The 27529-nt window shown below is 40.2% G+C and overlaps 1 protein-coding gene across 1 annotated transcript in view; it reads left to right on the forward strand.

The window, feature by feature from the left end:
- Positions 1-26019, forward strand: part of RIOK2 (RIO kinase 2) — a 52675-nt gene extending 26656 nt beyond the window's left edge. Inside the window, exons 5-10 of the mRNA XM_089679121.1 lie at positions 6108-6196; positions 10887-11078; positions 11487-11579; positions 12839-13339; positions 15816-15912; positions 25771-26019. Coding sequence (XP_089535247.1) covers positions 6108-6196; positions 10887-11078; positions 11487-11579; positions 12839-13339; positions 15816-15912; positions 25771-25932 — 1134 coding nt within the window. The 3' untranslated portion in view covers positions 25933-26019. The remainder of the gene's footprint in view (positions 1-6107; positions 6197-10886; positions 11079-11486; positions 11580-12838; positions 13340-15815; positions 15913-25770) is intronic.
- Positions 26020-27529: the final 1510 nt, after the last annotated feature.

The following is a 27529-nucleotide window of genomic DNA, read 5'->3' on the forward strand; positions in this document are numbered from 1 at the left end:
GGTAATAAAATCTATCAGTTTATAGCTGTTTGGGGATGCAGTCTACCCAGAATTTAGTTATACTTTTAGTGCATATGTAGCTTTTAATTTGTACACTTCATATAAATGTATCCATTTCACATTGTAAGCTGGAAAAACAATTTTCATTGTTTCCTAAACCAGCCAAGTAGATAATCCAGTACAAAATAATAAAACAGTATAAAATCATCATTTGTATTTCGCACATGGTCCCAATCTTCTGTTATTCATTTTGGACTTTGCTACGAGGCCTCCAGGAATATGCAATATTGGTGCAGAGATTACAACGGAAGGTAATAAATGTCGTTATTTAGTGGGAAGAACTTGAATAAAAATGTACTCTGGAACAAGAGAAAATCGTTAACCTGCAGTCATTTCTGTCAAGCATCTCAGTTTCTCAATAGCCTCAGATGAGATAGTTTGATTACATTTTTATCAGTGGATGCTATATCACTCAAACATTTAGTTCTTTTCTGTGTATCTTTCTCTTATGATTAAGACAAATTTAACAAACGTGCTTTGGAAGAATTTTATAAAATTCCCACTGCTGTCCACAGAGAAAAGGGCCATTCTTGTGCTTTGAATTCCAGGATATGATTGGCCTTACAGGCACCCATCAACTAAGTTCTGCTGATTAAAGACAGGTATGCTTTGGACAAAGAGCTCTTTTTGTCTGCAAAGGTGATAAGTTGCAGAACAGGGAAGAAAAAAACTAGAATATCTTTCTTCGTACGTTAGTCATGGGGGGTCATTTTTGTATATGTTCATGCTGGGGATATGCAGCTAGATACTCAATTTTTCCTTATGAACATGGAAATGCAATTATTTTAGTAAATATAAAATGCTAAATACCTTTTCTCATCAGCAGTTAGAGCAGTCTTGTGACTTCTATCAGTGTCCTGCAGAGCCCTGGTTAAAGCTTGTAGGCAGAGTTTTTATTCTTCCCTGATTGTCCTATGAGGCCGCAGGACCCCTGACCCAATGTCTAGACAGCACTGATTTGCCCTGTGCTGATCACATGTACTCTCCCAAGATAAACTCTCTAGCAATACACACCAAAGTGAGCATGTGCAGCTTGCCCCCAAGGCTCTGTGCTATCAGCAAATGGATTGGGGACTGTGGAAGAAGGGGAGAATCAGAGAAGACAGGATTAAACATCCTTTTTACACAATGTGGAGGATTAACCCCTTAGGTTCCACAATGAGTATAACAAGCACGCTTTACTACATATACAGACTTATTTTACTGTGGTGGGTTTAGTAACACTTTAACTCAGGACATCTTCTTTATTCCCTGATCTAACCTGAATTTAGCTCCTTCTGTAACATTTATAATCTTCTGCTGCCCGTGCAAGTTGATACAGCAGTTCGGCCATTTGGAAACCACACTCTTCTGCAGAGGGCTCAGAGAGATTCTCATTGGTAGGCAATGTGACCCTGCCTGGCTCTGACCAATGACTATTCGCCATTATGAGCTTTATGATGCATTTTCCAAATGCCCGGTACACTGCCTGCTGGAGTCAGCGGAAGATAATAGTTGAAGTAGCTGCAGGAGTAAAGGAGGAGGGGGACATGTTAGTTCACCTTTTCCTTTTTTGTGACAAAGTGAACAAATCCTTTTAATTAAAATCCTCTATTGTTAGTGTATCTGTTGCAGTTTTATGTATAGTACCACAGGGACAAATAGAAAGGAAGTCTTCTCGCTGATCACCTTTAAAATTTTATATGCCCTCCGCTCCTCACAGGACCTCCTACTCTCTAGCTCCCTGGTCTCCTCCTCCCACGCCCGATTGCAGGACTTCTCCAGGATTTCCCCCATCCTCTAGAACTCCCTACCCCAATCCATCAGACTGTCACCTACCCTCCTCACCTTCAGGCGCACCCTGAAAACCCTCCTCTTCAGGGAAGCCTACCCCAACCTCACCTAACACCCGACCTCACCTAACAACTAACCTCCTCCACTCCTCCCACCACTCCATCCCCCACAGCTATCTCCTCCTGTACCACCTTCCCCTCCCTCCTAGATTGTAAGCTCGAAAGAGCAGGGCCCTCAAACCCCCCGTGTATTGTATTGTTACTGTCTTGTCTCATGTTCTGTCCCCCTTGCTACTGTACAGCGCTGAGCATACCCTTTGGCGCTATATAAATACTGTATAATAATAATAGTTAGATTTATTCATATTCAGTGTTGTTTAAAAAGCAATATTGTTATTGTGAGCCCTACAGATGGTGCATAGGTTTGAATCTTCCTGCCATGGTTACAACACATGTTGTAGGGGCTGGCTCATAGGAGATGCAGTCCACTGTGTTTATTTTTTTAACTGCATCAAAAATGCATGTACAGTATTTTTTCTGTATTCCAATGGCCCTCGTTTGCACCACTGCCATGCATATCCGTGCAGTCAGCAAGTAGAACATGCTGCATTTTTTTTCTGTGTGCAATGCGGTAAAACCATCAAAAAAGCACCAGAACACATATGAACTGAATTCAGATGAAAAGAAAAAAGGGGGAAAGAAAAGCATAAAAAATGTACAGGAATGCATTAAAAAAGGGCATGCAGAAATGCATTCAGAACGCAGGAATTGACCAGGGAAGAAGATAATGCAATGCGATGTGCATTGCATTACATTCAGGGGACATGCAGGGTCTTTTAGACCCTGGATGTCTCAATAAAGAGAACCTGTCACCAAAAATCATTACATTAGGGGTATTTTTGTCCCCCACGTGATGAAGAAAAAAAGTTAAGTAAAAAAAACTTACTTTGTAAAAAATGAAAGTTACACCCAATCACATAACTCCCCCCCCCCCCCCCAATATGCACATGTACAAACGTAAACGCACACGCCGGAGCGCCTACGCATGCAAACGATTGTGAAGCAGATGTTGCATATTGCCGTGCATGCCAGAGTGAGAGCAATAATTCTAGCACCAGACCTCCTCTGTAGCGCTAAACTGATTACCTATAAGGGGCTTTAACAGTGTCACCTATAGAAAATATAGAATACTAAACTTTGTAGCAATTTCACGAGCGCACGCAAATTTAAGATTTGACATGTTGGAAATCTATTTACTCGAAACAACCTAAATTGGAACTACCACTATTTTATTCTCTAGGGTCTCTGCTTTCAGAAAATATATAATGTTTTGGGAGTTTTATGTACTCTTCAGGCCTAAAATGACTTTTTCTAAACGTGTGCAAAAAAAACGCAAAAAGGGATAAGCCTGACATTCCCCTTTCCTGACAAGCACCCAATCGGTGCTCATTACTCTGCAAGGGTCTCTCCTCCCTGCTAGTTCCTGGTGCAGTGCTGGAGACAAGGCAGGGAGGTAAGGAGATACACCGCACAATGTTAAAAATATTAAACATTAAAGTTGCCATAAAGCCCCCTTTTTGTTTTTTTAAAAGCCCCAGACATTCCTAAAAGCACCTCAGATTAAAATACAGTTTTGGTTAAAAAAAAATTTTGTTATTTTTTATCTGGACAAGTAGATTATCACGAGGGACAAATAGATTGGGCCCCCGATTTTAGTCCCTGGGCAAGTAGTTTTTTAAAAAATTTCCACACCCCTGATATATCCAAAATAAAAAAAATGTAAAGAGAAGAGACCACAGCATGTTACCTCACATGGCTAGGAAAGTTTGTGTTCTCTCTCTTATTTTCATTCACATTGTTACCAAGAAGCAATCGCTGATATGATGGGCTGCTGACAGCCAGCTGTTCACTGCACCTGTGCCTCCCGGGTGCCCAAAAAAGCAATTTTTAATTTTTTTTAATGCCGTACAAACCAAACTGCATGTGTTTAATGAGACCTGCCACTTCTAACACTGGCTTTGCAACATTCACAGTACAATAGCTGCACCATGTGAGGGCCTAATCAATATCAAGCCATACGTTTATATGCAATTTAGTGCTGGGAAAGTATATGTTTCCCGATTCTTTGTCATCATGGCTAAACCACACCCTCTCCTCAGACTGAGTCTTTTGAGACTTCTGAACAGCATACCACTTGCTGTTATAGTCAGATGTTTTTTTGTTTTTTTCATTTTGGATAGAGTAAGGAAGGTTAATAGCCTGTCAGCTTATTTTTCCCCATCTGTTTTCCATTCAGGAGATTTGCCTTCACTTCCTGTCCCATAGCCAAAATGGGACGTGAGAGATAATCCCTGCAAATAACCCGCTTGAGTTGACTGCGTTATAGCCAAAAGATGGCTGCAGTGTGGTTGTCCTAGTTTAGGGAAGATGTCCTCCCTGTGTGCCCCCCCCCAAGGTGCACTCTGTGACCACTATGTCTTTCAGACACAGCAGCCCTTTACAATGTGATCAGCTGTGTCCAATCACAGCTGATTACATGTAAACAGGTTTGCCGGTTATCTGCAGTCCTTTCCTCACACGCTGTCTTTAGGAAGGGAAAGCTGATTACTGGTATGATTGTCAGTACACAGTTTACACTCAGTCAGGGCCTTGATCATCAATGCAACCTTATGAGTGCACATCAGTGCAGCCTCATCAGAGCCCATCTGAAGAAGCAAAATTACTTATTTGCAAAATAGTATAACAGAAGCACAGTAAAACAAGAAAAACTGTATTTTTTTAAAAACACTTTTGATCTTTTTTAATTTGTTTAGCAATCAAATAAAAAGTATAGTGGTGATTATATACCACCAAAAGAAAGTTCTATTTGTGTGGAAATAAAATTATAAAAATGTAATATCGGTACAGTGTTGCATGACCACACATTCAAAGTGCAAAAGCTGAAAGCTGAAAATTGGCCTGGGCAGGAAGAGGGTGAAAGTGCCCAGTATTGAAGCGGTTAAGGGAATTCCTTGGAAACCCCCAGGTCACCAGCGCTAGTGACTCCATTGGAAAATTTCTCCTCTATTATTTTCTGGGAACAACTCTAAATTCGGGGTTTTCTTTGCTTTCACTTTTGATGACAATGGTAAAAAGGACAAATAGAGAGGGTAAATCTCCCTAAAGGAAACATGGACAACAATAAAAACCTAATCCCTCTCCACTCATCCATCCAAAATTAAAAAAGAGTTTTGCCTTTAGTTAAACTTTAAAACCTTTTCACTAGCAAATTTGGGGGATAGGGAAGCTTACAGCAAAAATGATTCTTGTAATTGATATGTCTTTCACAAATTCTGTCTTTTTTTTTTTTTTTATGGCTGAGATTGTCACAATGAAAAATAAATATAGCTATGGAGAAGGGATCTGGTAATAATGCTTCTGGCTCTAGTTTAATGTAGGAATTTATTGGCTGATGTTCTTAGTCAAAACTCTGCATATTGATGTACATCCTAACACTCTTCAAGCAAACTTTGCATTAAAAATGGGCCTTATTGTTTTACATATGTGGCATTACATGTTCAAGCTGGCCAGCTGCGTCAGATGTAATTCTCTTGTAAGTCCTTATTTTGCCATCAAAATGTGTTTTTATCCTGCTGCTCAGTTCTCCATAATATAAAATACATGCTTAACCTAAGAGGGAGAGCAGGACTCCCATGTGATTGCTACTGTAAATGGTCAGACATTGGAATTCAAGCAGAGATGCTGAATGACACAGACATCTGTTTTCTAGCCAAAACAGAGATATTGGGTTTTTTTTGTTGTTTTTTTTGTTTGTTTGTTTTTCTCCTTTAGTAACATGTGTAATATAAGGGTTAGACCAGCAGTCTGGCTGTCGGCTCCTCAAATCCCAGCATTTTTAGGACACCTTGAAGGCATAGGTTCAGTGTCTAGCCTCACTAACAGCAGCCTGTGAAAATGTGTGACCGGCTGAAATGCGTGATGTTTGGATGCTGTACCATGCAGCACTCGTGTTTAGGGACACATGCCCAGAACACAAGAATTCTGTATTGGAGGTATTCCTCCCTGAATGCATATGGCCCTAAACATGAGTACAGCTTGTCCAACCAAGATTCACATAGACTGCTGACAATACAAGGCTGAACTCTGCACCTTCTGGGTGTCCAGAAATGGCAGGTTTTGATGCTGAGGAGCTAAGCCGCTTATGTGTATTGTTTAGAAAATATTTGAAGTAATCTGTGTTACAAACATTTACATTTTCCTTGGGTTTATTTTTAGGCTTTATATGACAGAGGGTTCCCCGTTCCGAAACCACATGACTACAACAGGCATGCGATTGTTATGGAGCTTATAAATGGCTATCCCTTGTGAGTAATAAACTTTTTTTAAAGCTTAAATAAAAACTCTACCTGTATTTATCTCCAACCTACACACCCTTCATGGCCTCCTAATCACATTCTGGAATATGAATACAGACATCCAAAAACCTAATCCTCTACCATTGCTGCATTTCGCAAAGGACCTGGCATTTTTTTTTTTAGTTTTTTTGTACTGATCATAGATAATAATGCCCATCCACATCATGCTCTATAGATGGTATTCATTCTTTCTGACTAGGGAGACACGTGTAGCTGTTGACAAAACCATCAGCGCATTGAGGTATTTAAAAGTGCTGGGCCTTGCACATTGCAAAGGTTAGTCTGTATCTAAAGTTTGGCTCATAGAATGTGATTTAATTAAACATACTGTTGCCTTTCAAGATGTTAAAGTTTAACAAAAAAAATCTCAATATCTTTGGTGAGTTAACTTACCTGTAATGAAGGATGGTCATGTGCAGGCAGCTGAATGCTGCGGAAATGTTCACTGCAGGTTTAGCCATCCTCTTCCTGTCATCGTACTTCCAGTGCTGCAGGGGTTATTAGCATCAAGTCATCTGTGAAAAAGTTCCTGATTAAAATGTGCCCCTTAATCCTGCCTCCTCCAATAAGCAGCATTCTCTCATTGCTTTTGCTGCCTGTAACATTATCTGTAAATGGGGGAGAGAATCCTGTGACTCGCCTCTCTCCTTTATTCACAAGTCATGGTAGAGGCATTTAAAGCAAGGAGAGAACGGAGGAGGAGGGGATGGGTCCTCGTCAGGAACATTTTCACAGAAGACTTGAAGCTATTCACCACTGCAGCGCCAAAAGTTAAAAGAAAGGAAGAGGATGGAGCATTCTCCAGGACCCTGCTGCATCCACAATGTGGGACATCTTTTATTTCAGGTACGTTAGCTAACTAAGGTTATAAAGAATGTTTGGGGGTTTTTTAGGCCAAACTTCAGCTTTAAAATTAAAAGTGAGGGAAGATTTTTTTTTTTTTGACAGTTATTTAAATATCTTCTGAAAATGTGTAAATATGCTTCAGTTCTGCTTAGTGATAAGGTTTTGTGCTGATAAAATATTAAAATATAACAAGGTGCTAGATGCTTATATGGAGGTGGCTATTGCTGACTTGTTAATCATTGAGCTAGAAGCATGACGATCAGCAGTTCTGCTGTTGTTTGCTTCCTGCTTGACTTTACAGAGTACAAAAACATATCTTTTAAATTACATGCAGATAAAAGGTGTATGGTTGCACAAATTTAGCCAACTGCATAATTTATTTTCTTCCTTTTTGCTGTTCATTTCAGTCTTGCTGTAGTTTGTACATCTGCCACATGATGTCACTATAACAGTGTTTTGTCATGATTTTGACTTTTTCTGAGCGAAATGTAAAGGTCATATTAGTACAGTTAAATGAAAATGGAGGTTAAAAGGTACACACTGAATCAAGATTAAAAATGAAGTGGCAAACTGCAAAGATAAATGTTTAAAGAAGTCTTTGTTCAGAGGCATGGTTATGTTTGCTGCTGTAAGCAGTGCAAACCAGTGAAGTAGTAAATGTTTGCCCATAATGTCATGTTGGATTTCCAGCAACCATATCTCTACTCTGAATAAATATATTCAAATAGCAAATACATCTTTTAAAGGCTAAATTTTACAAAAACTAATAATTACAGGTAGAAAATATACATTTATTTTTTTTATCATGAGTCTGCAGAGCATTGGACCCGCGTTCAGCAGATTGGGGATGCAGTGTCAGGCTCCTACAGACACTTGGCTTTTCTGTTTGAATGCTGTAGGAAGTGTCAATAAACTACAAGAATGTTCATCAGCACCCTCGCAGTTTATTGAGAACTACAAGAAGTCTGCTGCAGTTGCTGAAGATACTGTAGTTCTTTAATCCACATATTCCCGTGAATGAATTATGTGGCTATGTGGGCTGAGCCCCACACAGCCACGCTGTTTTTGAAATCTGACAGCGGGTGTGGGGAAAGGATCCTTCGCCTGCTGTCACAATGAAGGAGAGGATTGGGGATACTGGGGAAGGTTAATGAACATGTGACATGTTACACCCTAAATACAGATGTGACATGTTCAGAAAGGGGAACTTAGCCTTTCAAATAAAAAAATGAAAAGGCTGATTTAAATCTACTGATCTTTTACCCAGATGTGTTTAAATTATATAAACGGTATATTCACCGCGCAAATGAGATGTAACATTATATATAAAAAAAAACATCTAACACCTGAACAAATGCATAATAGACCAATCACCTAAGTCAATAAATGAGTGCATGGAATGTGTAATTAGCTGCCCTAATAGTGAATAATATGCAATAATCACCTCATGAACCAATGATTAATAAAAGCAGCGCAAAAACATTTTTTTAAATATATATAAACACTAGCAGAGTGAAAATGACACAAAATATAACACTGTAAATATACACAAATATTTAAATCATTTGACATAAGTCCATCAACTGAAAAATTAAAATTGTGATGAAGTGCCAAGTCCTTATTGATCCACCGAAATCACCACGTGAACAATATAATGATAATTGATTGAGTAAAGTGCACTCAGATATCGCCACATGCTTCAGAGGAAAACCTCCCCCAATTCAGTAGCACTCGCCAGATATCGTGGCCCATCCAAACCTGACAGGCAATAGCGTTTATGGTGAGTGTCTACGTAGTACAGATCATCAATCAACAAGCCCTTCATCAATCAGAGACTGATATGATGGCGGGACATCCTCCAAACTATTACACTCCATAATCAAGGAAAGATGTAAAAGGAAACTTATAGCATGAATCCATTTAAAAACCATTTATTGGGTAGAAAGTATTGCACTCACATGAAATAAATGAAAGCATGCCAAAATATCCACAATATCCGTTAAGGGTATCTGTATATCACAAGAAGCGAACGTCTTGCCCGATCTTCCTCGCACGCAAGCAATACGTCACTTCCAGTGGGGGATGTAAGGTGGATGTCTCATAACAGAATTCGTGGTGCGGCCCGACCCTGACACGTGATTCGTCACCTGACTTTATCAAATGGTGTGCAAAGGGTATCGGTCGCGTGCAGCGAGGTGGATCGGGTGAGACGCTCACTTTATGTGATATACAGATACCCTTAAGGGTTATTGTAGATATTTTGGCATGCTTTCATTTATATCATGTGAGTGCAATACTTTCTATACAATAAATGGTTTTTAATGGATTCACGCTATGAGTTTCCTTTTACATCTCTCCTTGATTACGGAGTGTAATAGTTTGGAGGGTGTCTCACCATCAAATCGGTCTCTAATTGATGAAGAGTTTGTTGATTGATGATCTGTACTACGCTGACACTCGCCATAAGCGCTATTGCCTATCCGGTTTGGATGGGCCTCAATATCGGGTGAGTGCTACTGAATTGGGGGAGGTTTTCCTCTGGCGCACATGGTGATATCTGAGTGCACTTTACTCAATCAATTATTGTTATATTGTTCACGTGGTGATTTCAGTGGATCAATAAGGACTTTACACTTGATTACAATTTTCCTTTTTCAGTTGACGGACTTATGTCAAATTATTTAAATATTTGTGTATATTTACAGTGTCCTATTTTATTTGAAGGAATTGTCCACATTAAATGAGAACCCCATCCTCTCACTGAATGTATCCCAGAGGAGGTTTCCACATTGTTCCTAATATGAGTCACCAGAAGGCCTGCCACCAACTTTACACATTGTCTGGATAAAACAGCATTGGATGTCTACCTGTTGCTTCAGTTTTGTGATCTCATGGCTTATTACTTCACAGGAAACTGAGCAGCAATAGAAAGTTGAACTTGGTTAATAATTGGGTTTTTTTGGAAACCTAGTTAGAACTTGACCTTGAGAACATGGTTTTATAGACCCACTGTTTGCCTTATGAACATGCAAAATATTGGGTTTGCTTTGTACAATTATTTGGAATTTGTACTTGGTTTGTTTCAAAGTTCCTAAGTTGTTCTTGCTGTAACATCAGGTTTAATCCATACATCTCATAGTCTAATGCTGGTCCTTTTTAGATTCGTTTTAGAGCCTTTTCAGATTATGGGTGTGATCATTTATTGCACCTGGAAAAAATCTATTCATTTGGCATTAGGATTGTAACCGCCTGTATTTCATTAAGGCAAACTACATAGAGAACAGAAACCTGTTTTTTTAATATTTTGATCATCTCTACCTTTTGTCAAACACAAACCAGCTCTGAATGAAAGGTATGAGCAAGCTAAATCATCACAGGTACAAGGCTCCTATTTGTCATATATTTTGCCCTAATGTAATACAGGCATTAGAAGTTTTTTCCAAGTTCTAACTAAATGCACTTTTGCTGAGCACAGGAACTTCTAGCCAGTAACCTTTTAAGTGGTATGAATTCAGCAAACAACTCATCAAGGTTCTAACAGTTCCCTGGTCCATTAAAATTGTGTTTGTTGTCTCAATTTTTAGTGAAGGCTATTCCCTTATATATTCATATTCATATTGTCTTGACCCCCTATCCCTAGTGGTTAGGAATCTCCCTACTAGGGACCCTGAGAGCAGTAAAAACCTGACTCTTGTCTCATTTATATTCAGATCAAGGATAACATTTTGGCTGGAGCAGAACTTTATTTGTAGAATCAGAACATTCTAAACTTCTTTCTATTTCCTACTGTAAGGTGCCAGGTCCGTCGCTTAGAAGACCCAGCTTCATTGTACAGTGAGTTAATGGAACTCATTGTCAAACTTGCTAATCATGGCTTGATCCACGGAGACTTCAACGAGTTTAATCTCATGTTGGATGATGAGGACCATGTCACCATGATTGATTTCCCACAAATGGTGTCTACATCTCATCCAAATGCTGAATGGTGTGTATTATCCTGTTATAGTGATGTTGTAGAGATATCAGTTGCCGTTCCCTTTAAGTATACACTGACAAGAGATGTCCTTGACTTGATTAAATGCGGCATTTTACGTAATACTTGAACTAGCGGCCATTCACTGCTACATTATTCATGGCGACTTTAGCTACTTACTAATGGCATCCTTTTTCTTTGTCTAGTGGAATCCTGGTGAAAACATACACATTTTAGCAGTACTGCCAAGAATATGTTCAAGTGATTCATCAGCTTGTATCTGAGCTGCAGTAGACCATTTTAATGTTGTGTATCAGTGATTGCTGATAAGAGACCAATACAGTTGCAGAAGAGCAGAAAATTGAAGTTGACTGGAGCACATATCATGTTTTCTTTTCTTCTTTTCTTCCTGTTTTTTAGGTATTTTGACAGAGATGTGAAATGTATACGAGATTTCTTCCTAAAGCGCTTCAATTACGAAAGTGAACTTTTTCCAACTTTCCGGGATATCCAGTAAGTACAAGCAAATTACTTTGAAAATACTTGATTTACTTTAAGTATATGCAGCCCTTAGAGCAAAGTATCTGGCTACTTTCTGTATCCAAAGAATATTACTGTTTGAAAAGTGAGGTCATGTGCCTTTTTCTCATTTGGGGTCCTGAATTGGTGCTGTGAAGGCAAGGATGTAACCTCTCCACTATTATGGCCCATGTGACCTTAGTGGAAGGAAGAAGTAAAATGCTATCTTTTCATTCTAAACAAAGCTTTTTCTGAGGGTGAAGTAAATAGTATTATAACTGTGTAGTGTTGTGTATTTACTGCTGAGTAAAATGGAACTTTACCCATAACAACTTGATAAAAAATGTTCTTTAGCCAGAAAGATACATTCCAAATGAATAATTATGCTACCAAATTAGTGTATGCTATAAGTTGCCTCCAACATTGTTCCTGTTTCTGCTTCCCGGGGACTGCCATTTTGCTGAAGCCCAGGATACCTGAGCGGCAATAAATCTTTAGGCTGTCAACTGATTGGCCTTTTGTGGCTTTGATTTTTGGCAGACTGCAAAAAATAGAGACCACATGAGCTTGCGCAGTGCAGGGTGAGACGGTGTATTACTGGATTTTAAACAGTATAGGTACTTATTTTTATTGTTTTACAAAGCTATATCTGCAAAAGGGGCCAGCCAGAAGTGATCTAGAAGGATTTTTTTTTACTAAAGTTCCTCTTTACCTGTTCATCTTGACACAGCTGCTACCACTGATTCACCGGACTCTTCTGCTAGCAAACACCACTACTGAACTTCAAAAAAAATTCCAAAAGCAAGCAAGTTAATGAATATTGGCATTTAAATAATGTTCCTTGCCATTTCCTCTACTAATGAGCAGCCTTAAGACTGGTATTTCATAAATAGGTGTACATTTGAGGCAATCACCATGTAATGTGTGTAATCTCATGGAGTATATGAGTGATTGTAAAGAATGTTAAAAATGTTTATTGCTGTATGTGTTTCTTTTTGTCCCTTTTTATTGGTCCCCCATACTAGTTAGACCATTGGTCCCTCCAGTAACTATTGGCAATGATGTGACCCCCCTTATGACTTCTTGGCATTAGAGTAAATTAAACTGCTCTTATTTGGATCAGTCATTGCCATAAATACAGTTTAGTTCGCCCCTTCAGCAGTGTAGTCCTTCAAATGTTGTAGCTGTTAGATACCATTGAATTGGCCTTTACTTCTGTTTATGCTGATCAGTCAGGTGTTTTTGCTTTTCAGGAAAGAATGCTCTCTTGACGTGGAAATTGCAGCTAGCGGCTATACAAAAGAAATGCAGGAGGATGATGATCTCTTACAACCAGAAGGCCCAGATTATGAGAAGCAAGATGCAGACATTACTGGACCACCAACAGAAGATTTTCAATTAGAACCTGATCTTGGTAGCAATAATGACATGAGCTTATCTGAAGCCATGCATGGCACAACCCTGAGAGAAGCTGCACCCACTTCTGAACCAGAATTCAGAAATGACAAATGTATAGACTTGTCAGAGTTTCACAGTGCTTTGGCAGAACTGGACGGTCAGACTGGTGATGGCAAATGCAAGTCTAATACAGAAAACCATGCAACTTCTGCTGCTGATGATGATGACAGGCTTAAAAAGAACAGTTCAGACGATGATTTTGAAAGTCAAGACAGTGATGATCTAGATGAAAATGAAGATGAATGTCCGGATCTTGTAAATCTCTCTGGAACAAATAAAGAATACAGACCCTTCAGGTAATGAATGTTTGAGGCCTTGTAAAAATGAGAGATCGTATAGCCAGTTTGTAATGTTGGAAGAACCTCTCTGTACAGTTCCGTAGAACCACACTAGCTTTTAGTGCTGCAGTACTGCCCTTCCCTTCCCTCTCCCAGAATGCTACTTTGCAGACAATTGAAGTTGACTAGTATCAGGACAGATCCATTTACTTGATACCTCTGTGCAAGATGCATTTAATATAACTTGATTACATGATCTTTTTATTTTATTATTATTCTTATTATTTCTACTTTAGGCCTCCTTCACACCATATGTGCAGAAAAACTGATGGAAACTAACGGGCAGATTTCACTTGTAGAGACACGAGTTTACATCAGTTCTCTTGAGCATTTCAGCACGTTTTATACACGTTCCTGCACAGAAAAAAACCCAATCATGATACTAGTGGTGTGGTGTGAACAGGGCTGATAGAGAACAATTGGTTTTTTTTTTTGTGTCCTTGTAGAATGCGTGCAGAAACAAAGCACTTCCCTGCACGTGGTGTGAACGAGGCCTTCGTGTAAATTTTTTATTTTTCAGTTTTAAATATGCGATTTCAAATTTCCACTATTTAAAATATACCAGTCTTTAGATTAGCCACTAGGGGGTTATTCACAATACACTACAATTTTATGCAACTGTTGTGATTAAAATCCTGGCCATAGAGAACATTATTTTTAGTGAATTGGACATGAATGAGATTTGAAGAAGCATGAGCTGAAAACTGCAACCACTGAGCAGCACCGCAGAGCAGATAAAGCTGTGTGTATATGTCACATGTAGTGTGTGCTTATATCTATATGAGGATAATAATTATAATATCATGGTGAGTTGAGACTTGATGATTTTATTCTTTATGCGTATATCTAGACAAAAACATCAGAATTCTGTCTGGTTTTTACTGCTATCATGTGCCCCATTAGAGAGATCTTCCCTCACTTGCTGTCCTGCTGACAATGGTTTATCAGACACAAAATGAGAATTCTTCAACAGCAACAAGGAAATAAAAATGCTTTTTTTTGGTAGAGGAAGTCTAGAACTGCTGTCAGATATTTTCCATAACAAGCTGCGCTATTTAATGCCTTGAATAATGCATGGTTAGACCGCAACTTATTCAACTAATGTATTTATTTATTTAGCTTAGTGAATTGACTGTAGAGTCAGTTTATGTGGTATTTACCATGCAATTGGGAAAGAAATGTCATGTGATCCAGTTATCTCATGCGATATTCTCTAGTGAATTGAGCCCTGCATCCCTGTTCAGTTTCCTTCACTTTCCCTCTGGAAAAACAGTTCAACAGGACAGCATGTGAGGGGAAGTCTCTCTAACAGAACCTTGCATGGCAGTAAATACCTGACTGGGGTTCTAATCCTTTCCCGCTCTATCCAAAACTACAAAACTGTTTTTGGCTGAAATGCATTTTAAAAGGGAGTCAAAACTTGCCTATCCTCTATCGGTCCTGCCCCTCCCCGGTATCTTCTGTGTGCCAGTCTTTGCGGCTGTCTTCATTAGCCAGGCCCGGGATGACATCACTCCTGCGCACGTGCAGGAAGTCATCATTCCAACACACAGAGATTAGGCTGGCGTTGTAAATTGAGCTACTAGGGGCACCTTTATTCAGAAGAGACAGTGCATGTTACACCTACATCTGTCTGCTCGCTGCTTGTTACAGCAGAACTTTAGTTCTGCATTAAGATGATAAACTGTGTGTGTGTGTATATATATATATATATATATATATATATATATATAGTTTTCTAGGGTACCTGTGTGAAATTACAACATCTGATTCTAGAGAATTTCACTACAGAGAACCGTTCCTTCACACCCATGTAAATGGTGTTGCTGGACCTGACTGATTAAAGCTGGGTAAATAAAATGGACCCCAGCACTGTAAGTGTTAAATACTCATTTTTTTTCTGGAAGACAGTTGTACTTATTCTTTCATTGGGGCCAGAGTCAAGGCCTTCCAGCTGTACAGGTTGTGGGTATACCCTTGACATCCTCACTAACAATGCAGGAATGCTGATGCCTGCAAACAACCAGTCGTGCAGTTCATAAGAAGCCTGCAGGAGTGAGGGATGTGGTAAGTATGGCTGTTTTATTTGGTTCCTCCTAGACAAAAGCAAGCATTCAACCTTTGCAGTGCAGCGGGAGAGTGAAGGAGGAGGTGGGTGTGGGTACTGCTAGGCTCCATAAATATTTTATCTTTAGTTCCACTTTAAGCAGGCAAAGGTAACCATAGTGGAGGTTTGCTACTTCTCAGTCCCAATATGACATTTCATTCTGGCAAAAATCTAGTCTTACAAAATATTTTATTTACTGCCGCTTTCTCAAAGTGCGAAAAGCAGATTCTTGCATGTCTTGCCAGACAGAACGGTCATGTATAGGAAATATGGAAATTTTCCCCTTGTATATACATATAATTACAGATGCTTTCTTTGTTTTATTAGAGATGAAGATAGTCTGCAGCACATCAATGCACACAGAGGCAGGACTACAAGTCTAACATCAGTAGGTACAGCCGGGAGCTGTTCTACTATCCCACCAGTAAGTTTGAACAATCAGCTGATCTTCTGTCTTAGTTCATATTGTTATTCACAAGGTCTTTTTTTTTATTAAGGAAAATGGCAAGGAGTTTTCATTCAGAGCAACCAACTCTCAGTTACCATGCATCCCTCTGCTGGTGAAATGACTTGCTTGCTTTGGGATGTTGTAATTTGTACATCATTATTGTTTTGTGTGGCCTCTTTAATCTGACAGTCCACTGACTTAAATTGCTCCTGCAGCTTGTTCAGCTCCCTTCTTTCTGCTTTGAAAATCTAAATCTTTTAGCTAGTTCGCAAACAACAATTACTTGGGGTTCTTAATCAAAATGTATTCATTTTTTTACCTCTGAATTTATGTTTTTAATGAGAACACTCCCTACTTTGAGAATATTCCCTGAAATCAAATCTACACTGAATGAATCCAGCAGTTGTCCATGAAACACAAATCATGTTAATTGCAAAGCAGTTTTATGAGTCTCTTCTGGCTCTGGAAGGGAAGAAATTATTTTCTGTATTCAGATATGTATGTCATACCAAATGTATACCAAAAGGAGTCTCAAATATATCATGAATGTACTGCATGTAAGCAGACCCAACACTCAGTAAATAAAAACGAATATATTTTCTGCTATGCTGCAGCTGTGCAACAATAAAATTTGTAAGAAAAAAAAGTTGTTCAATATTGAGCAAGCATGAAATATATTTGATAATCCAGATTCCGTCTGAGTGCACCTGTCTGGAGCAACTTTAAGTGATGTACACACATTCTCTGGTCAACATGGATTTCAGTACTTATTCTGTGCAGGCCTCTGGACAATCCTTAGATCATTCAAGTATTTTAGATAGGTGCAGCAGTCCACAAAGTGTCAGTAAGTATTGAAACTGCATTCACCTCTAATAACAGATGTCTCCAGGGAGCATCTGTGGATATCATACTCCAAAACCTGCCAATGCTGATGGGAATGGTCAAATCAGTTCAAGTCCTTTCACACGGGTTCCTGTCTTACCTGTTTTAATGGATTTTAACTTCAGCAGGAGGTACTGGAGATTGCAGTGCATTTGTGGGAGTAGGTAGAATTAAGGGGGAATTAACACTGGTGATCAAGATGCAATTTCCAGCCTGTAATTGCTTCACGCATCCCACAAGGAGAGCATCCTTGAGCATAAAGTACAAGCTGACAGACGATAGCTGTGAAATGGTGCTTTTGGTTTTATAATCCAGGGTTTGCCACAGTATTTAGAAGTACTGACTTGAGGTAAATATCAAAATGTGTACAGATGCTTGCATATGTAGCCCAAAACAAAGAAAATAGTAGCAGGTGAATACCCCCCCAAACTTGTTTCCGTCGGATCAGCATGTGAATAGACTGGTACAAGACAGATGGGATTGGCTTGTCTGGCTCTAGTAGACTTCAACAAAATAGTGGCCCATCTGCACACCGACTCCCTGTTGCATAAATGTGAATGAGATGGGTAAAAGAGGGGCCTCTATGATTGAGTCCAGAAGAGGCAGAAATGCGTCTGTGGCGTTCTCTACAGGTGTAGAACAGGAGCTAAAGCCATCTTTTAGCCATTGCCTTCACATTTATGCAACAGGGAGTCAGTATCAATGTGCAGACGGCCACCATTTTTTTAAAGTCCACAGATACTTGCAATCGCAATGTGTGGTTGCCCTATAATAATGCAACCTAACCATAATCTAGTATTTTGGAAATACACCCCTTGTCACCATTTAATGCTTACCCTAAGGTCTTATTCACATAATGGCAAAGGGGCAGTAAAAACGGGCAGTTTATCTGCGTTTTACTGACCTCGCATCTAAAACCAAACATGGCAGCCTGAGGGGTTTGCATATATGCTGTGCAGCTTTGCTATGTGGCTGCGTAATTTCCAGCTCAGTTGGACAGGATGCACTGCCTGTCAGATTTTCCAACTGAAGTCAATAGGACCATGTTCCAAAATGTTTCTTTACCTCATCTCACTTAATTTCTGAGTAAGACCCCGGTCACATCGGGTGCGATTTGTATGCCAGGCAACTTGCAAATCGTATGCCAAATCGCACCCTATTGTCCGCTATCAGAGCAGTCATATTGATGTGGTTCCGACTTGATCGGAGCCACACCGATTTCAAAAGTAATGCATGCACTACTTTTGTTGCAATTTGCATAGACATCTGTGTCAGATGTCTTGCAAATCACAAGGAAATCGGCAGGTCATCCAATTTTGAAATCATGCAACTTCACTGTAAGTCGCATGATCAAACCATGTGTGGTACATGGGTGACTGGTGTAAATATCTTAGATATGGGGTTCCATTTTTTTCAGGCAAGTTCTTAAAATATCCAGATAAAATTTCTTTCTTTTTTAGGATTTGGGTTCAGTGGTAAAAGCTTGAAATCTCTGTTAGACTTTTATTGCTGCTTGCCACAATCAGTAAAATTTCTCTGCATCTCCAGTCCCCAGGGACACTACAGGAAGTAAGTAGATATCGCCCCAAAATGAGGGGAAATCCTACTTTTCACAGTTTTCATGAGAACAAGCAACCCCTCTGTATGGAATCCCTCCATTTACCAGGACAAGTAGGGAGTGTAAATCTCCCCAACAGGGACACAAATGAGAATAAATAACATCTCTACTTTGCTTAGCTCTTTATCTTCTCTTATGCATTCCTGGCAATTTCCGCACCTGTCTTGGATAGGATGGGTTCATTCAGTGAAAATGACCATCTTGCCGAAATTGTTATATTATTTTCGCACCCTCCCAGTGCGGGTTCCCCCTCATTTTCTTCGGTTGCTTGAGGCGAAGTTTATGCGTTTCATCTGGGCCAATAAGCACCCCAGAGTCTCTAGAAATACGCTCTTTGCTCATAGACTCCAGGGTGGTCTTGGGGTACCCAATGTAACTAAGTATTATCAGGCGAGCCAGATTGCCCCGCTGTCTATGTTGCACGCTTCCTCCGATGTTCCTCTCTGGGTCCTGCTGGAACTACCTAATTGTGCCCCTATCGCACTGTCGACGCTTCTATGGCTTCCCCCTGCCCTGCGCCCGATGGCGCTGAGTCCGATGTTGCTCCATGGCCTACAAGTCTGGGACTCGGTACGTTACTCCAGTGGCCTGATGTCACCCTTTTTGCCCTTGCTTCCAATCATTAACAACCCTCTTTTCCCGCCGGGTCTAGATCACCCGAGGGCATTTTCTTGGTGGGTGGCTCATGGTTTCTCACAGGTGTGACACTTTTTGATTTTTCGGTCCTGCCCCACCTGGAATTTCCTTCGGGAGTTTCGGTACCTTCAATTGCGGCATTGGCTACTCTTGCTGAGGGCCACTTCTGCTTTCCCATATCAGAAATCTGCCTTTGAACGGCTTTGCCAGCAGCGTCCGGGCGCCCCGGGCCTTATCTCCCTTCTTTACGCAGCTTTGAACAGACGCTCATCGCACACTTCTCTTTCATATGTTGTTCAGTGGGAACGCGACCTGGGCGTGGCTGTGGATCCGGAGGACTGGAATAAAGCCTGGTCACTCATAGCTAAATGTTCATTTAATACGACCCCGCTGGAAGCAGCCTACAAGGTATTGTTTCATTGGTATTGGGTTCCGGCTCGTCTGGCCCAGGCTAACCCTGCCTGTAGTGATCGATGTTTTCGGGGTTGTGGCCATCGTGGCGATGTATTGCATATCTGGTGGTCATGCCCGAGGTTGGTTCGTTTTTGGTCTCGTGTGTTTGGCCTCCTTTTCACTTTGTTCCATCTCTATATATGACGGGATGCTCAGTATGCTTTGCTTCATTGTCCCATACCGGGCCTCTTGGCTCGTCAGCAGCGGTTGGCTTCCTATTTGTTTTTATCGGCCACTAGGACAATTGCCCAGGCCTGGAAGAGTCAGTTTGTACTTTTTCAGGGGGTGTGGGATCGTATGACTACTATGATGCTCAACGAACAGATGTCGAGTATATGCAACGACTCTCAGCGTACATTTTTGAAAATATGGGAGCCGTGGTTGCAATATGCCTTTCCCATGCTCCCCCTGGCCAGTGTGGGGAGGTAATGGAGTTTAGTATTGGCGCTCATGGACCCCTGCTCTTTGGTGTGTGTTTTTTTTTTTTGTTTTTTGTTTTTTTCCTCTGCTCTTCTGCTCTCTTTTTCTGTTTGTTTTGGTGTGACAGTGGACAGCTGTCTTTAGTTGCGATAGTCAGAGTTTCACCGATGTTATTGTAACTTATGTGCCATTGATAGCCCCTGCGTGGGCATACGTTTTGCCTTGTTGGAATTAGAGCGTTGTCTTCTCTGTTATGCCTTTTTATCGGTGCAATTGATAGCCCCTGCGTGGGTGTGTTTTGTTGCCTCTGTTTTATACTGTTTAAAATTAATAAAAACCATTGAAATACAAAAAAAATCTCTACTCTGTACAAAACAAGAAGTTTTGATTGGAGTTCTGCTTTCCGTAAGGCATCATGGTACTGGGAAATTACCCAAGTGCAATGAATAGTGTGTGCATGCTGGATAATTGTGGTTTTGTACGACAGTCTGATTATTCACTTCCAGGTGTTCCTCTCTGCATTTATAGTGAACGGAATTTTATTTGTCAAAATGTTTACCTACTTACATGTACTTTTTAAACCAAAATACTCTCCTGAAAACTGAGTGCTGTACATGACCACCAGATGGAGCCAAGTAATTTAATAACTCATCCAAGTACTCAGCAAAGTAACCATTATATTTTTATGTGGGATGTTTATTTGGCTTCTCTTCTGTCTGTAAAATGAAGTTTTTTCTGTACCAGTAAGTGATAGCATACAACACTGAATTAGTACCAAATAAGATAAATTGTTACATATCAAGTTTTATTTTTCTGTTAGGTATTTTGGTATGGTTTAATGTTTGTATGTTATCCAGCAGAAACAGATATGAGAAGATTTTATGTGCCATATGCTTAACTGTCAGGCAGAAGTCCATGCCCGTGTGGTATTAAAGTCAAATACTTTTCCCCGCCCACATTAAACAGTATGAATGGAGGAATCTTCCCTGCCAGCTATTGTTATCAGACAGCCACAGCAACTGCGGCTGTCTAAATACCCGAATAGTAACTGCATCTGATATGGTGCGGTCACTTTTCAACTGACAATTTTTCAATTGAACTTTGCAGAGCTGGTTGCTGCTGACAGGGTCATTTATTTTTATTTATTACAGGTACTTGTATAGGTCTGTCAATTTTACGCAGTGCTTTACATTTACTCTATATATTGTACATTCACATCAGTCCTTGCCCTCAAGGAGCTTATAGTCTAAGGTCCCTAACTCACATACACATACTAGGGCCAATTAACCTTACTTTAATCTTGGAGGCAGTGGTCACCAGGACAAATAGAGGGTTAATTTCCCTAACAGGAGTTATAACTCCTCAGCACTCTGTACAAAAGCAAAGATTTGGCTTGAGATATACTTTACTGACAAAATACGTTCATGTGCCATCCTTGCCTATATTGTATTCGTGAAAACATTACTTGGCAATTAAAATGTCTAAATTGCACCAAACACACTCCACAATATATTGCTACGTCACTTTCTGCTGTAATCTTTTCACAGAAATGTTTGCACTGTATATGCCTTTTCTGGCCTATAGATAGTGATTTAGTATGATCATATGATGTAGTTTCAGGTTTTCCTACAGTCTTAAAACATAGGAATGACCATGCTCTAGTGGTGGCTTTTCCATGGGACAAGATGGTGGCTGGCCTAGACTATGGGGATCTGCCATGGTGAGGTTGCGCATTTTAAGTTTCCATGTTAGTGAGAGAACCGGATGTTATTAGAGTGCAAGTAAACTTGCTCCACTTTCCCCGCAATGTAAGATTTGGTGTGGGAGCAGCTCATCCGCAGGCCCCAACTCTGTCATTTGTGTACTGACAATTTCCAGCATCAGAGGTTGAAGCAGAATGTTTCCCCTTTCGTGCCAGGGTATATGTGCATGTCATGTCTTTCCAGGTGTTGTGGGTAGAGCCAAATGCTTTGGACCCAGGGTATACCTCCGTCTGACCCCCGCTCTGATTAACACATATAGGGTACTATGCTGTCCTCACTGTGGCCAAGCCTTTTTGAGTAAAACTAGATCAGGGTGTAAAATATGCAGTTAAGTGGGTGTTCAGTGGAACCCTGTCCAGAATTTCTTTTTTTTCTTGGCTTTGAAGAATAGGAGAGGCTGGGACTTGTCAGCTTTTCATTGCTGTTTCTGTCCCAACTTTAGTGAGTTTTCCCCTAACATTCTGCCACCGTGACAGTACAGAGAAATGTTTAAGCTGGAGCCCTACTTTAACCATTATTCATAACATAATACTATGATGTTTAAAAGACAGTGTAGCTATGCACATGTAGTTGGTGTATATGTGTGTACATTCACTGAAATTAAACTGTCTCAAGTGCCACAATATTTGTATTCATGGCTGCATTCTGGAAATAACTTAAAAAGAACCTCCTCTGATCATTTAAAAAAATCTGTGTGTGGCCAGCCAGCTTTATTCCTCCACAATATGAATAGTTGCCAGGATGCTCCCGCGTCTGGCCTGAATGATGGAAGACATTGTAATGTGTGTTCTGTGGGGAATTCATAACTCATTATGTTCTCAGAACATTATCAAGTGTAGGAGGAGGTGAGACAATGCTCTAGAGCTCCACTGTTTACTGCTCCACACAAATCTCTCCCAGTTTGCCAAGCAACAAGAGAACAAATGGGGTAAATTCAAGACAAGCAAAATGAAATGAGTGTAGGAGTCACAGCTAGAGCATAGAAGCCAGGAAATCTGATCCTGTTTACAAAAATGTATTCAAAGAAATCTAGTTTGCCAGAAATGTGCACTCAGACATGAAAAATTTGAATTCAATAGACCGAAAGACTCTTATTTTCTTCCTGGTGTTCCTTTTAAACTTCTGGCTGCCCTGCTAGCTAGATCCCCACTGCATGGAATTGTGGCATTTGGAAGCTACAGGCCAAGTGTTTTCAGGCATCAAACACCACAATCTGTATTTTCGAGAAAGACGTTTGCTCAGCATAGAAATGTAATAAGAGCCAAATATCCTTTTCAAAGAAATTTGTGGAGATTGTATTAATAGCTTTAAAAGCTTTTGTGCCCCTCTCTGATTTAGTTGCACTTTCTGGAGCTTGACTTTCACGGACTGGATAGCTACGTCCTGCCAAATCCAAGTCTGCTTCAATGGTCAGTTAGAGCATTCTGATTGGACAGTGGATTGGCAGCTGACCTAGGTGACTCAGAAATGGACTGAAGCTATTCTGTAAGCAGGCAGGCAACAACCATTTTCAGAGGGTGAAGTTGGCAATAGCACCATGTTTCTCTCAGCACAGGCGCATATGAAGTACAGGTGCACGTTGAAGGATAAGTCCACCTTTCGTACCATGTTACAACATGTTACGATCAGACCGGCTCCCGCTCTCTCCCGATCACGGCTTTGACAGCTAGCAGGGGATCTTCTCCCCCCTCGCTAGCTGTCAAATACAGTATTTTAAAAAGACTACAGGGCCATGTTACTCATTCATAGTCATCGTGAATGAGAGACTACAAGTCCTGACAGCCTTAGCTGCTGTCAGCTTGTAGTCCTTCATTCTTCCTGTCAGTATATCTGCTTGCTTGTACATCCCGAACGGGCAAGCAGATATACTGACAGATCTGCAGGAGACCTGCATGGCACCAGTTATCTGCTGATCGCTGGTGTAATGATTTACAGGCCTGCAAAAAATTGTGCATTTATTATTTTTTTTTAAAGATAAACTTGTCCTTTTATACCAGCAAAAACCATTGGTATATTACCATAAAATTTAAATAAGTTAGCCATTCCACCGCTACTCCAATATTAAAGCAGCATTATGATAAATCCACTATTTAATAACAACATAGTGAAACAATGAAAAGTAAAAGTCCATAATGCCTGAAAAAAACAGTACTCAAATGGTAACCAGAAGTTCCTTTGATCACCACTTGTGAATGTGAAACACCTCCCCATCTAGGAAGAAAACCTCCAGATTCCTAAGCCTCTCATTTGCATGATTGGCATACAATGCTTGCATTAATCCATAGGTCTCCATAGGTGCTAGTGCATCATTCCTTCATCTGGCTCATTAATAACAACACATATAAAGGAAATAGAAAAGCTTCCGACAGTGTAATACAGTTGAAACGCCTCTTTATTTAGAAAAATGCCGCTGACAAAAGTAAATTGTGCTAATTTCTTAAGCTCTGTGCCACCAAAATGTAGTGAAAGTGCTAACATCAACTTCTCACCATCTCTGGAACTCAGAGCCACCTCAGTCACATGATGTCTGTTTCCAGCTTTGACGTCAGGTCCAGTTGCCGCTTAGCCACGCCCCGACATGTTTCATCCTACCAAGTTTGTCACGGGGGTGGCTACATGGCATGGCAAATATATACTTACAGTATATATATACCTCCTCTCGCATCTCCAGCACATCCATGGCAGCATGTGCAGAACATGCAAGGATAGCCCAATCACTCAGCTTCTATCCAACTGTAGATGTAACCCCTATTTAGCCAGTGCCGCCATGGAATAAAAAATTCACAATACAACAAATATGGTTAAAAACTATTACAATCAATTCATACATTATCCCTCTTTCATTCTTAATCTCCCAAACTTCATGAAGTAGACAGTATTAAAATGATAAAAACTACATTTAAATATAAAATACGTACTTGAACTACTCATAAACTGATACAATACATATTTAATTTAAAAGGATCTTCAAAACAGTACCTACAGATAAACTAAAATTAATTTGATGGCTTTTCTATTACCTTTATTTGTGTTATTAATGAGCCGGATGGAGGAATGATGTACTAGTACCCCCGGAGAACGAAGGACAAATGCAAGCATTGTATGCCAGTCATGCAAATGAGAAGCTTAGGGATCTGGTGAGTTTCTTCCTAAGAGAGAGGTGTCTCCCATTCACAAGTGGTGATCACAGGAACTTATGGTGGATGTTTTAATACTGTTTCTCATGTATCATGGACTTTTTTTTACATTGTTTCAATATGTTGGTGTTAAATATTTGATGTATCACAGCGCTGGTTTAAAATTGGAGTAGCAGTGGAATGGTACTCTTATTTTACGTTTTACAGTAATATTTTGCCACTGGTATAAGGCCACTGTGGTGAATTTTCTTGTGTTTTTTTTTTGGGGGGGGGGGGCAATTTCACTAATACTCCTGAATGCAGGATGAATTTGGGATTATTAAAATCCAACAGTGACACTTTTACTGTAAGTGCTACAAGGCAGTAACTTGCCCACTGACACAATAGCAGCTGCCTCTGTGTCTGCAGGCACTGTGGAAAGTTCAGAAGAGAAGCAGCGATGTTATCCCAAGCAGCTCACTCACTCTTCTATCCCCTCCCAGAGCACCTGCTCTGTGTTTACTTTAGCAAGGAAAGTTTTTCTGCTGTAAATCTTTAGGATGAATTACTCCACACTACCTGCCACTGTGGAGGTCAGTGAGGGATTGTTGTAAAGCACATTTGCTGTTTGTTATAAATGCTTGAGTGTTCGCAGCCTGGCCACAGGTTCACTTTATGCACACTTGCAGTACCAGATTGCTGATGTTTTTTGTTAATTTTTCAGAATTCCCTGTTCTCTCCTGGAATGCTCCTTCTTTTCTTCTTTTTTTTTTTACTGTGGATTAGAACCACAGCCTCTGTTTTCGTGTAAACTGATATTGCTGTTCAACCTTTCAGATATAATGGTTCTCCATGATCATTTTGAATTGGTTGCGTTTGCAGAAGAAACATAAACCTTTTGTTAAATTGCTTGCTTTATTGATCTTTTTCTTTGTGTGTCTTCTAGGAGCTGGTGAAGGAGAAGGTGAAGAGACAGTTAACAAAGCAGCAGAAAGCATCTATCAGAAGAAGATTACAGAAAGGAGAAGCCAATGTGTGCACTAAACAGCGCAGAGAAAATATGTTCAATATTAAATGCAGTGTAGACGCTGCCAGCTTTTGGGGATAGCTGAAATAATGATTTGTATTTTTTCTCCACATTAGCTGTAAAAATATACATTTTTAAACACCAAAATTAAAACTTTGTGCAATTCTTCTCTTCTGTTTTCTCACTGAAAGCCAGGCACCATTCAGGTTCACAAAAGTAACAGATATATTTAAATGGCTTTATTAATTCAAGGACATATGATTACTTGTGCTTTAAAGCTGTGCTAATTTAAGCCTGTGTACAGGAAAATTTATTTTATTATTTCATAATGCCCTGCAAATAATTGGGCAGTTTGAGAGCTTTAAAGCCCATTCACACTACTGATCGGTGGTGGTAATGTATGTGGTAATGCATGTTATCTGCATTGGTATACTTCTTTTTATATGGCACCCAAAATGCACCTGCTTTAAAATGCGCAGTAACACACAAATGTGTGCTGCAGGTCCAATTTTTGGTCTGTTAAATGCACCCCAACAATCTGCCGTGGTATGAATGAGCCCTACATGAACATTATTATTCATTAGTGTATCAAGTCCTTGATTTGTGGACATTTTTTTTTTTTTAATTAATATTTTTCCATGTCTCTATATATTTGCTTATTCATAATTACAATAACAGCTTTTATTATTGTTATACAGGATTTATATAGCGCCAACAGTTTGCTCAGCGCTTTACAAAATGAAGATAGACATTACAGTTACACATTGGTTTAATACCATATGCAGTTTTTAAGCAGCTAAGACCTCGCAGATGTGGTTTTTCCTTGGCAATTTCAAGCTCAAAAAGATGATCACTTAGATCCTGGAACTTCTGTTTCTTTCATTTTGGAAAGTTCTGCAGCCTCTTGAACAAGGTGAGCTTGATAACTTCAGAACTCCCATAAATTTGCACTAATCTTTCGTAGGTGAGATTAACGCCCTCGTCTGGTTTGTGAATATGACCAGTTTTAATTCTTTTAACACAGTCTGATGACTGAGGACCCAACCTTGTTTGATCAACATTCCACCTCTGCAAGAATTAGATTTTCTAATGTCCTGGACTACTTCCTTTAACCGCCTCCCGCCTGCCATATAGTAATATGACGGACGCAAGGTGGTTCTCTCGTTCTGGGAGGACGTCATATCATTCTAACCGTGCATGCGCGGCTTCCGGAGCGCACAGCGGTGTGCTGTGTCCCTTGGACACAGCGGATCACCGATCCACGGAAAGAGCTGAAGATGTCAGCTCGATCGTGTGATCAGCTGTGTCCAATCACAGCTGATCACATGTAAACAGGGAAATGCCGGTTATCGGCATTTCTCTCCCCACGAGCTGTCACCTTGATCAGTTTGCCCTGATGATCTCTGTAGCCCCAGCAGCGCCACCTGTCAGTGTCCATCAGTGCCAGCTCTCAGTGCTCATCCATGCCACCTGCCAGTGCCCATCAGTGCCACATTTCAATGCCACATATCAGTGCCATCTGAGCTGCCTTTCAGTGTCACCCATAAGTGCCACCTATCAATGCCAGTCAGTATCCGTCAGTGCCGCCTAACAGTGCCAGTCAGTGCTGCTTGTCAGTGCCGCCTATCAGTGCTGCCTTTCAGTGCCCATCAGTGATGCCTGTCAATGCCCATCAGTG

Source organism: Staurois parvus, unplaced genomic scaffold (assembly GCF_062004578.1).
Source record: "Staurois parvus isolate SC_StPar_1 unplaced genomic scaffold, SC_StPar_1.0 ptg000218l, whole genome shotgun sequence".
NCBI classification, from domain to species: Eukaryota; Metazoa; Chordata; class Amphibia; order Anura; family Ranidae; genus Staurois; species Staurois parvus.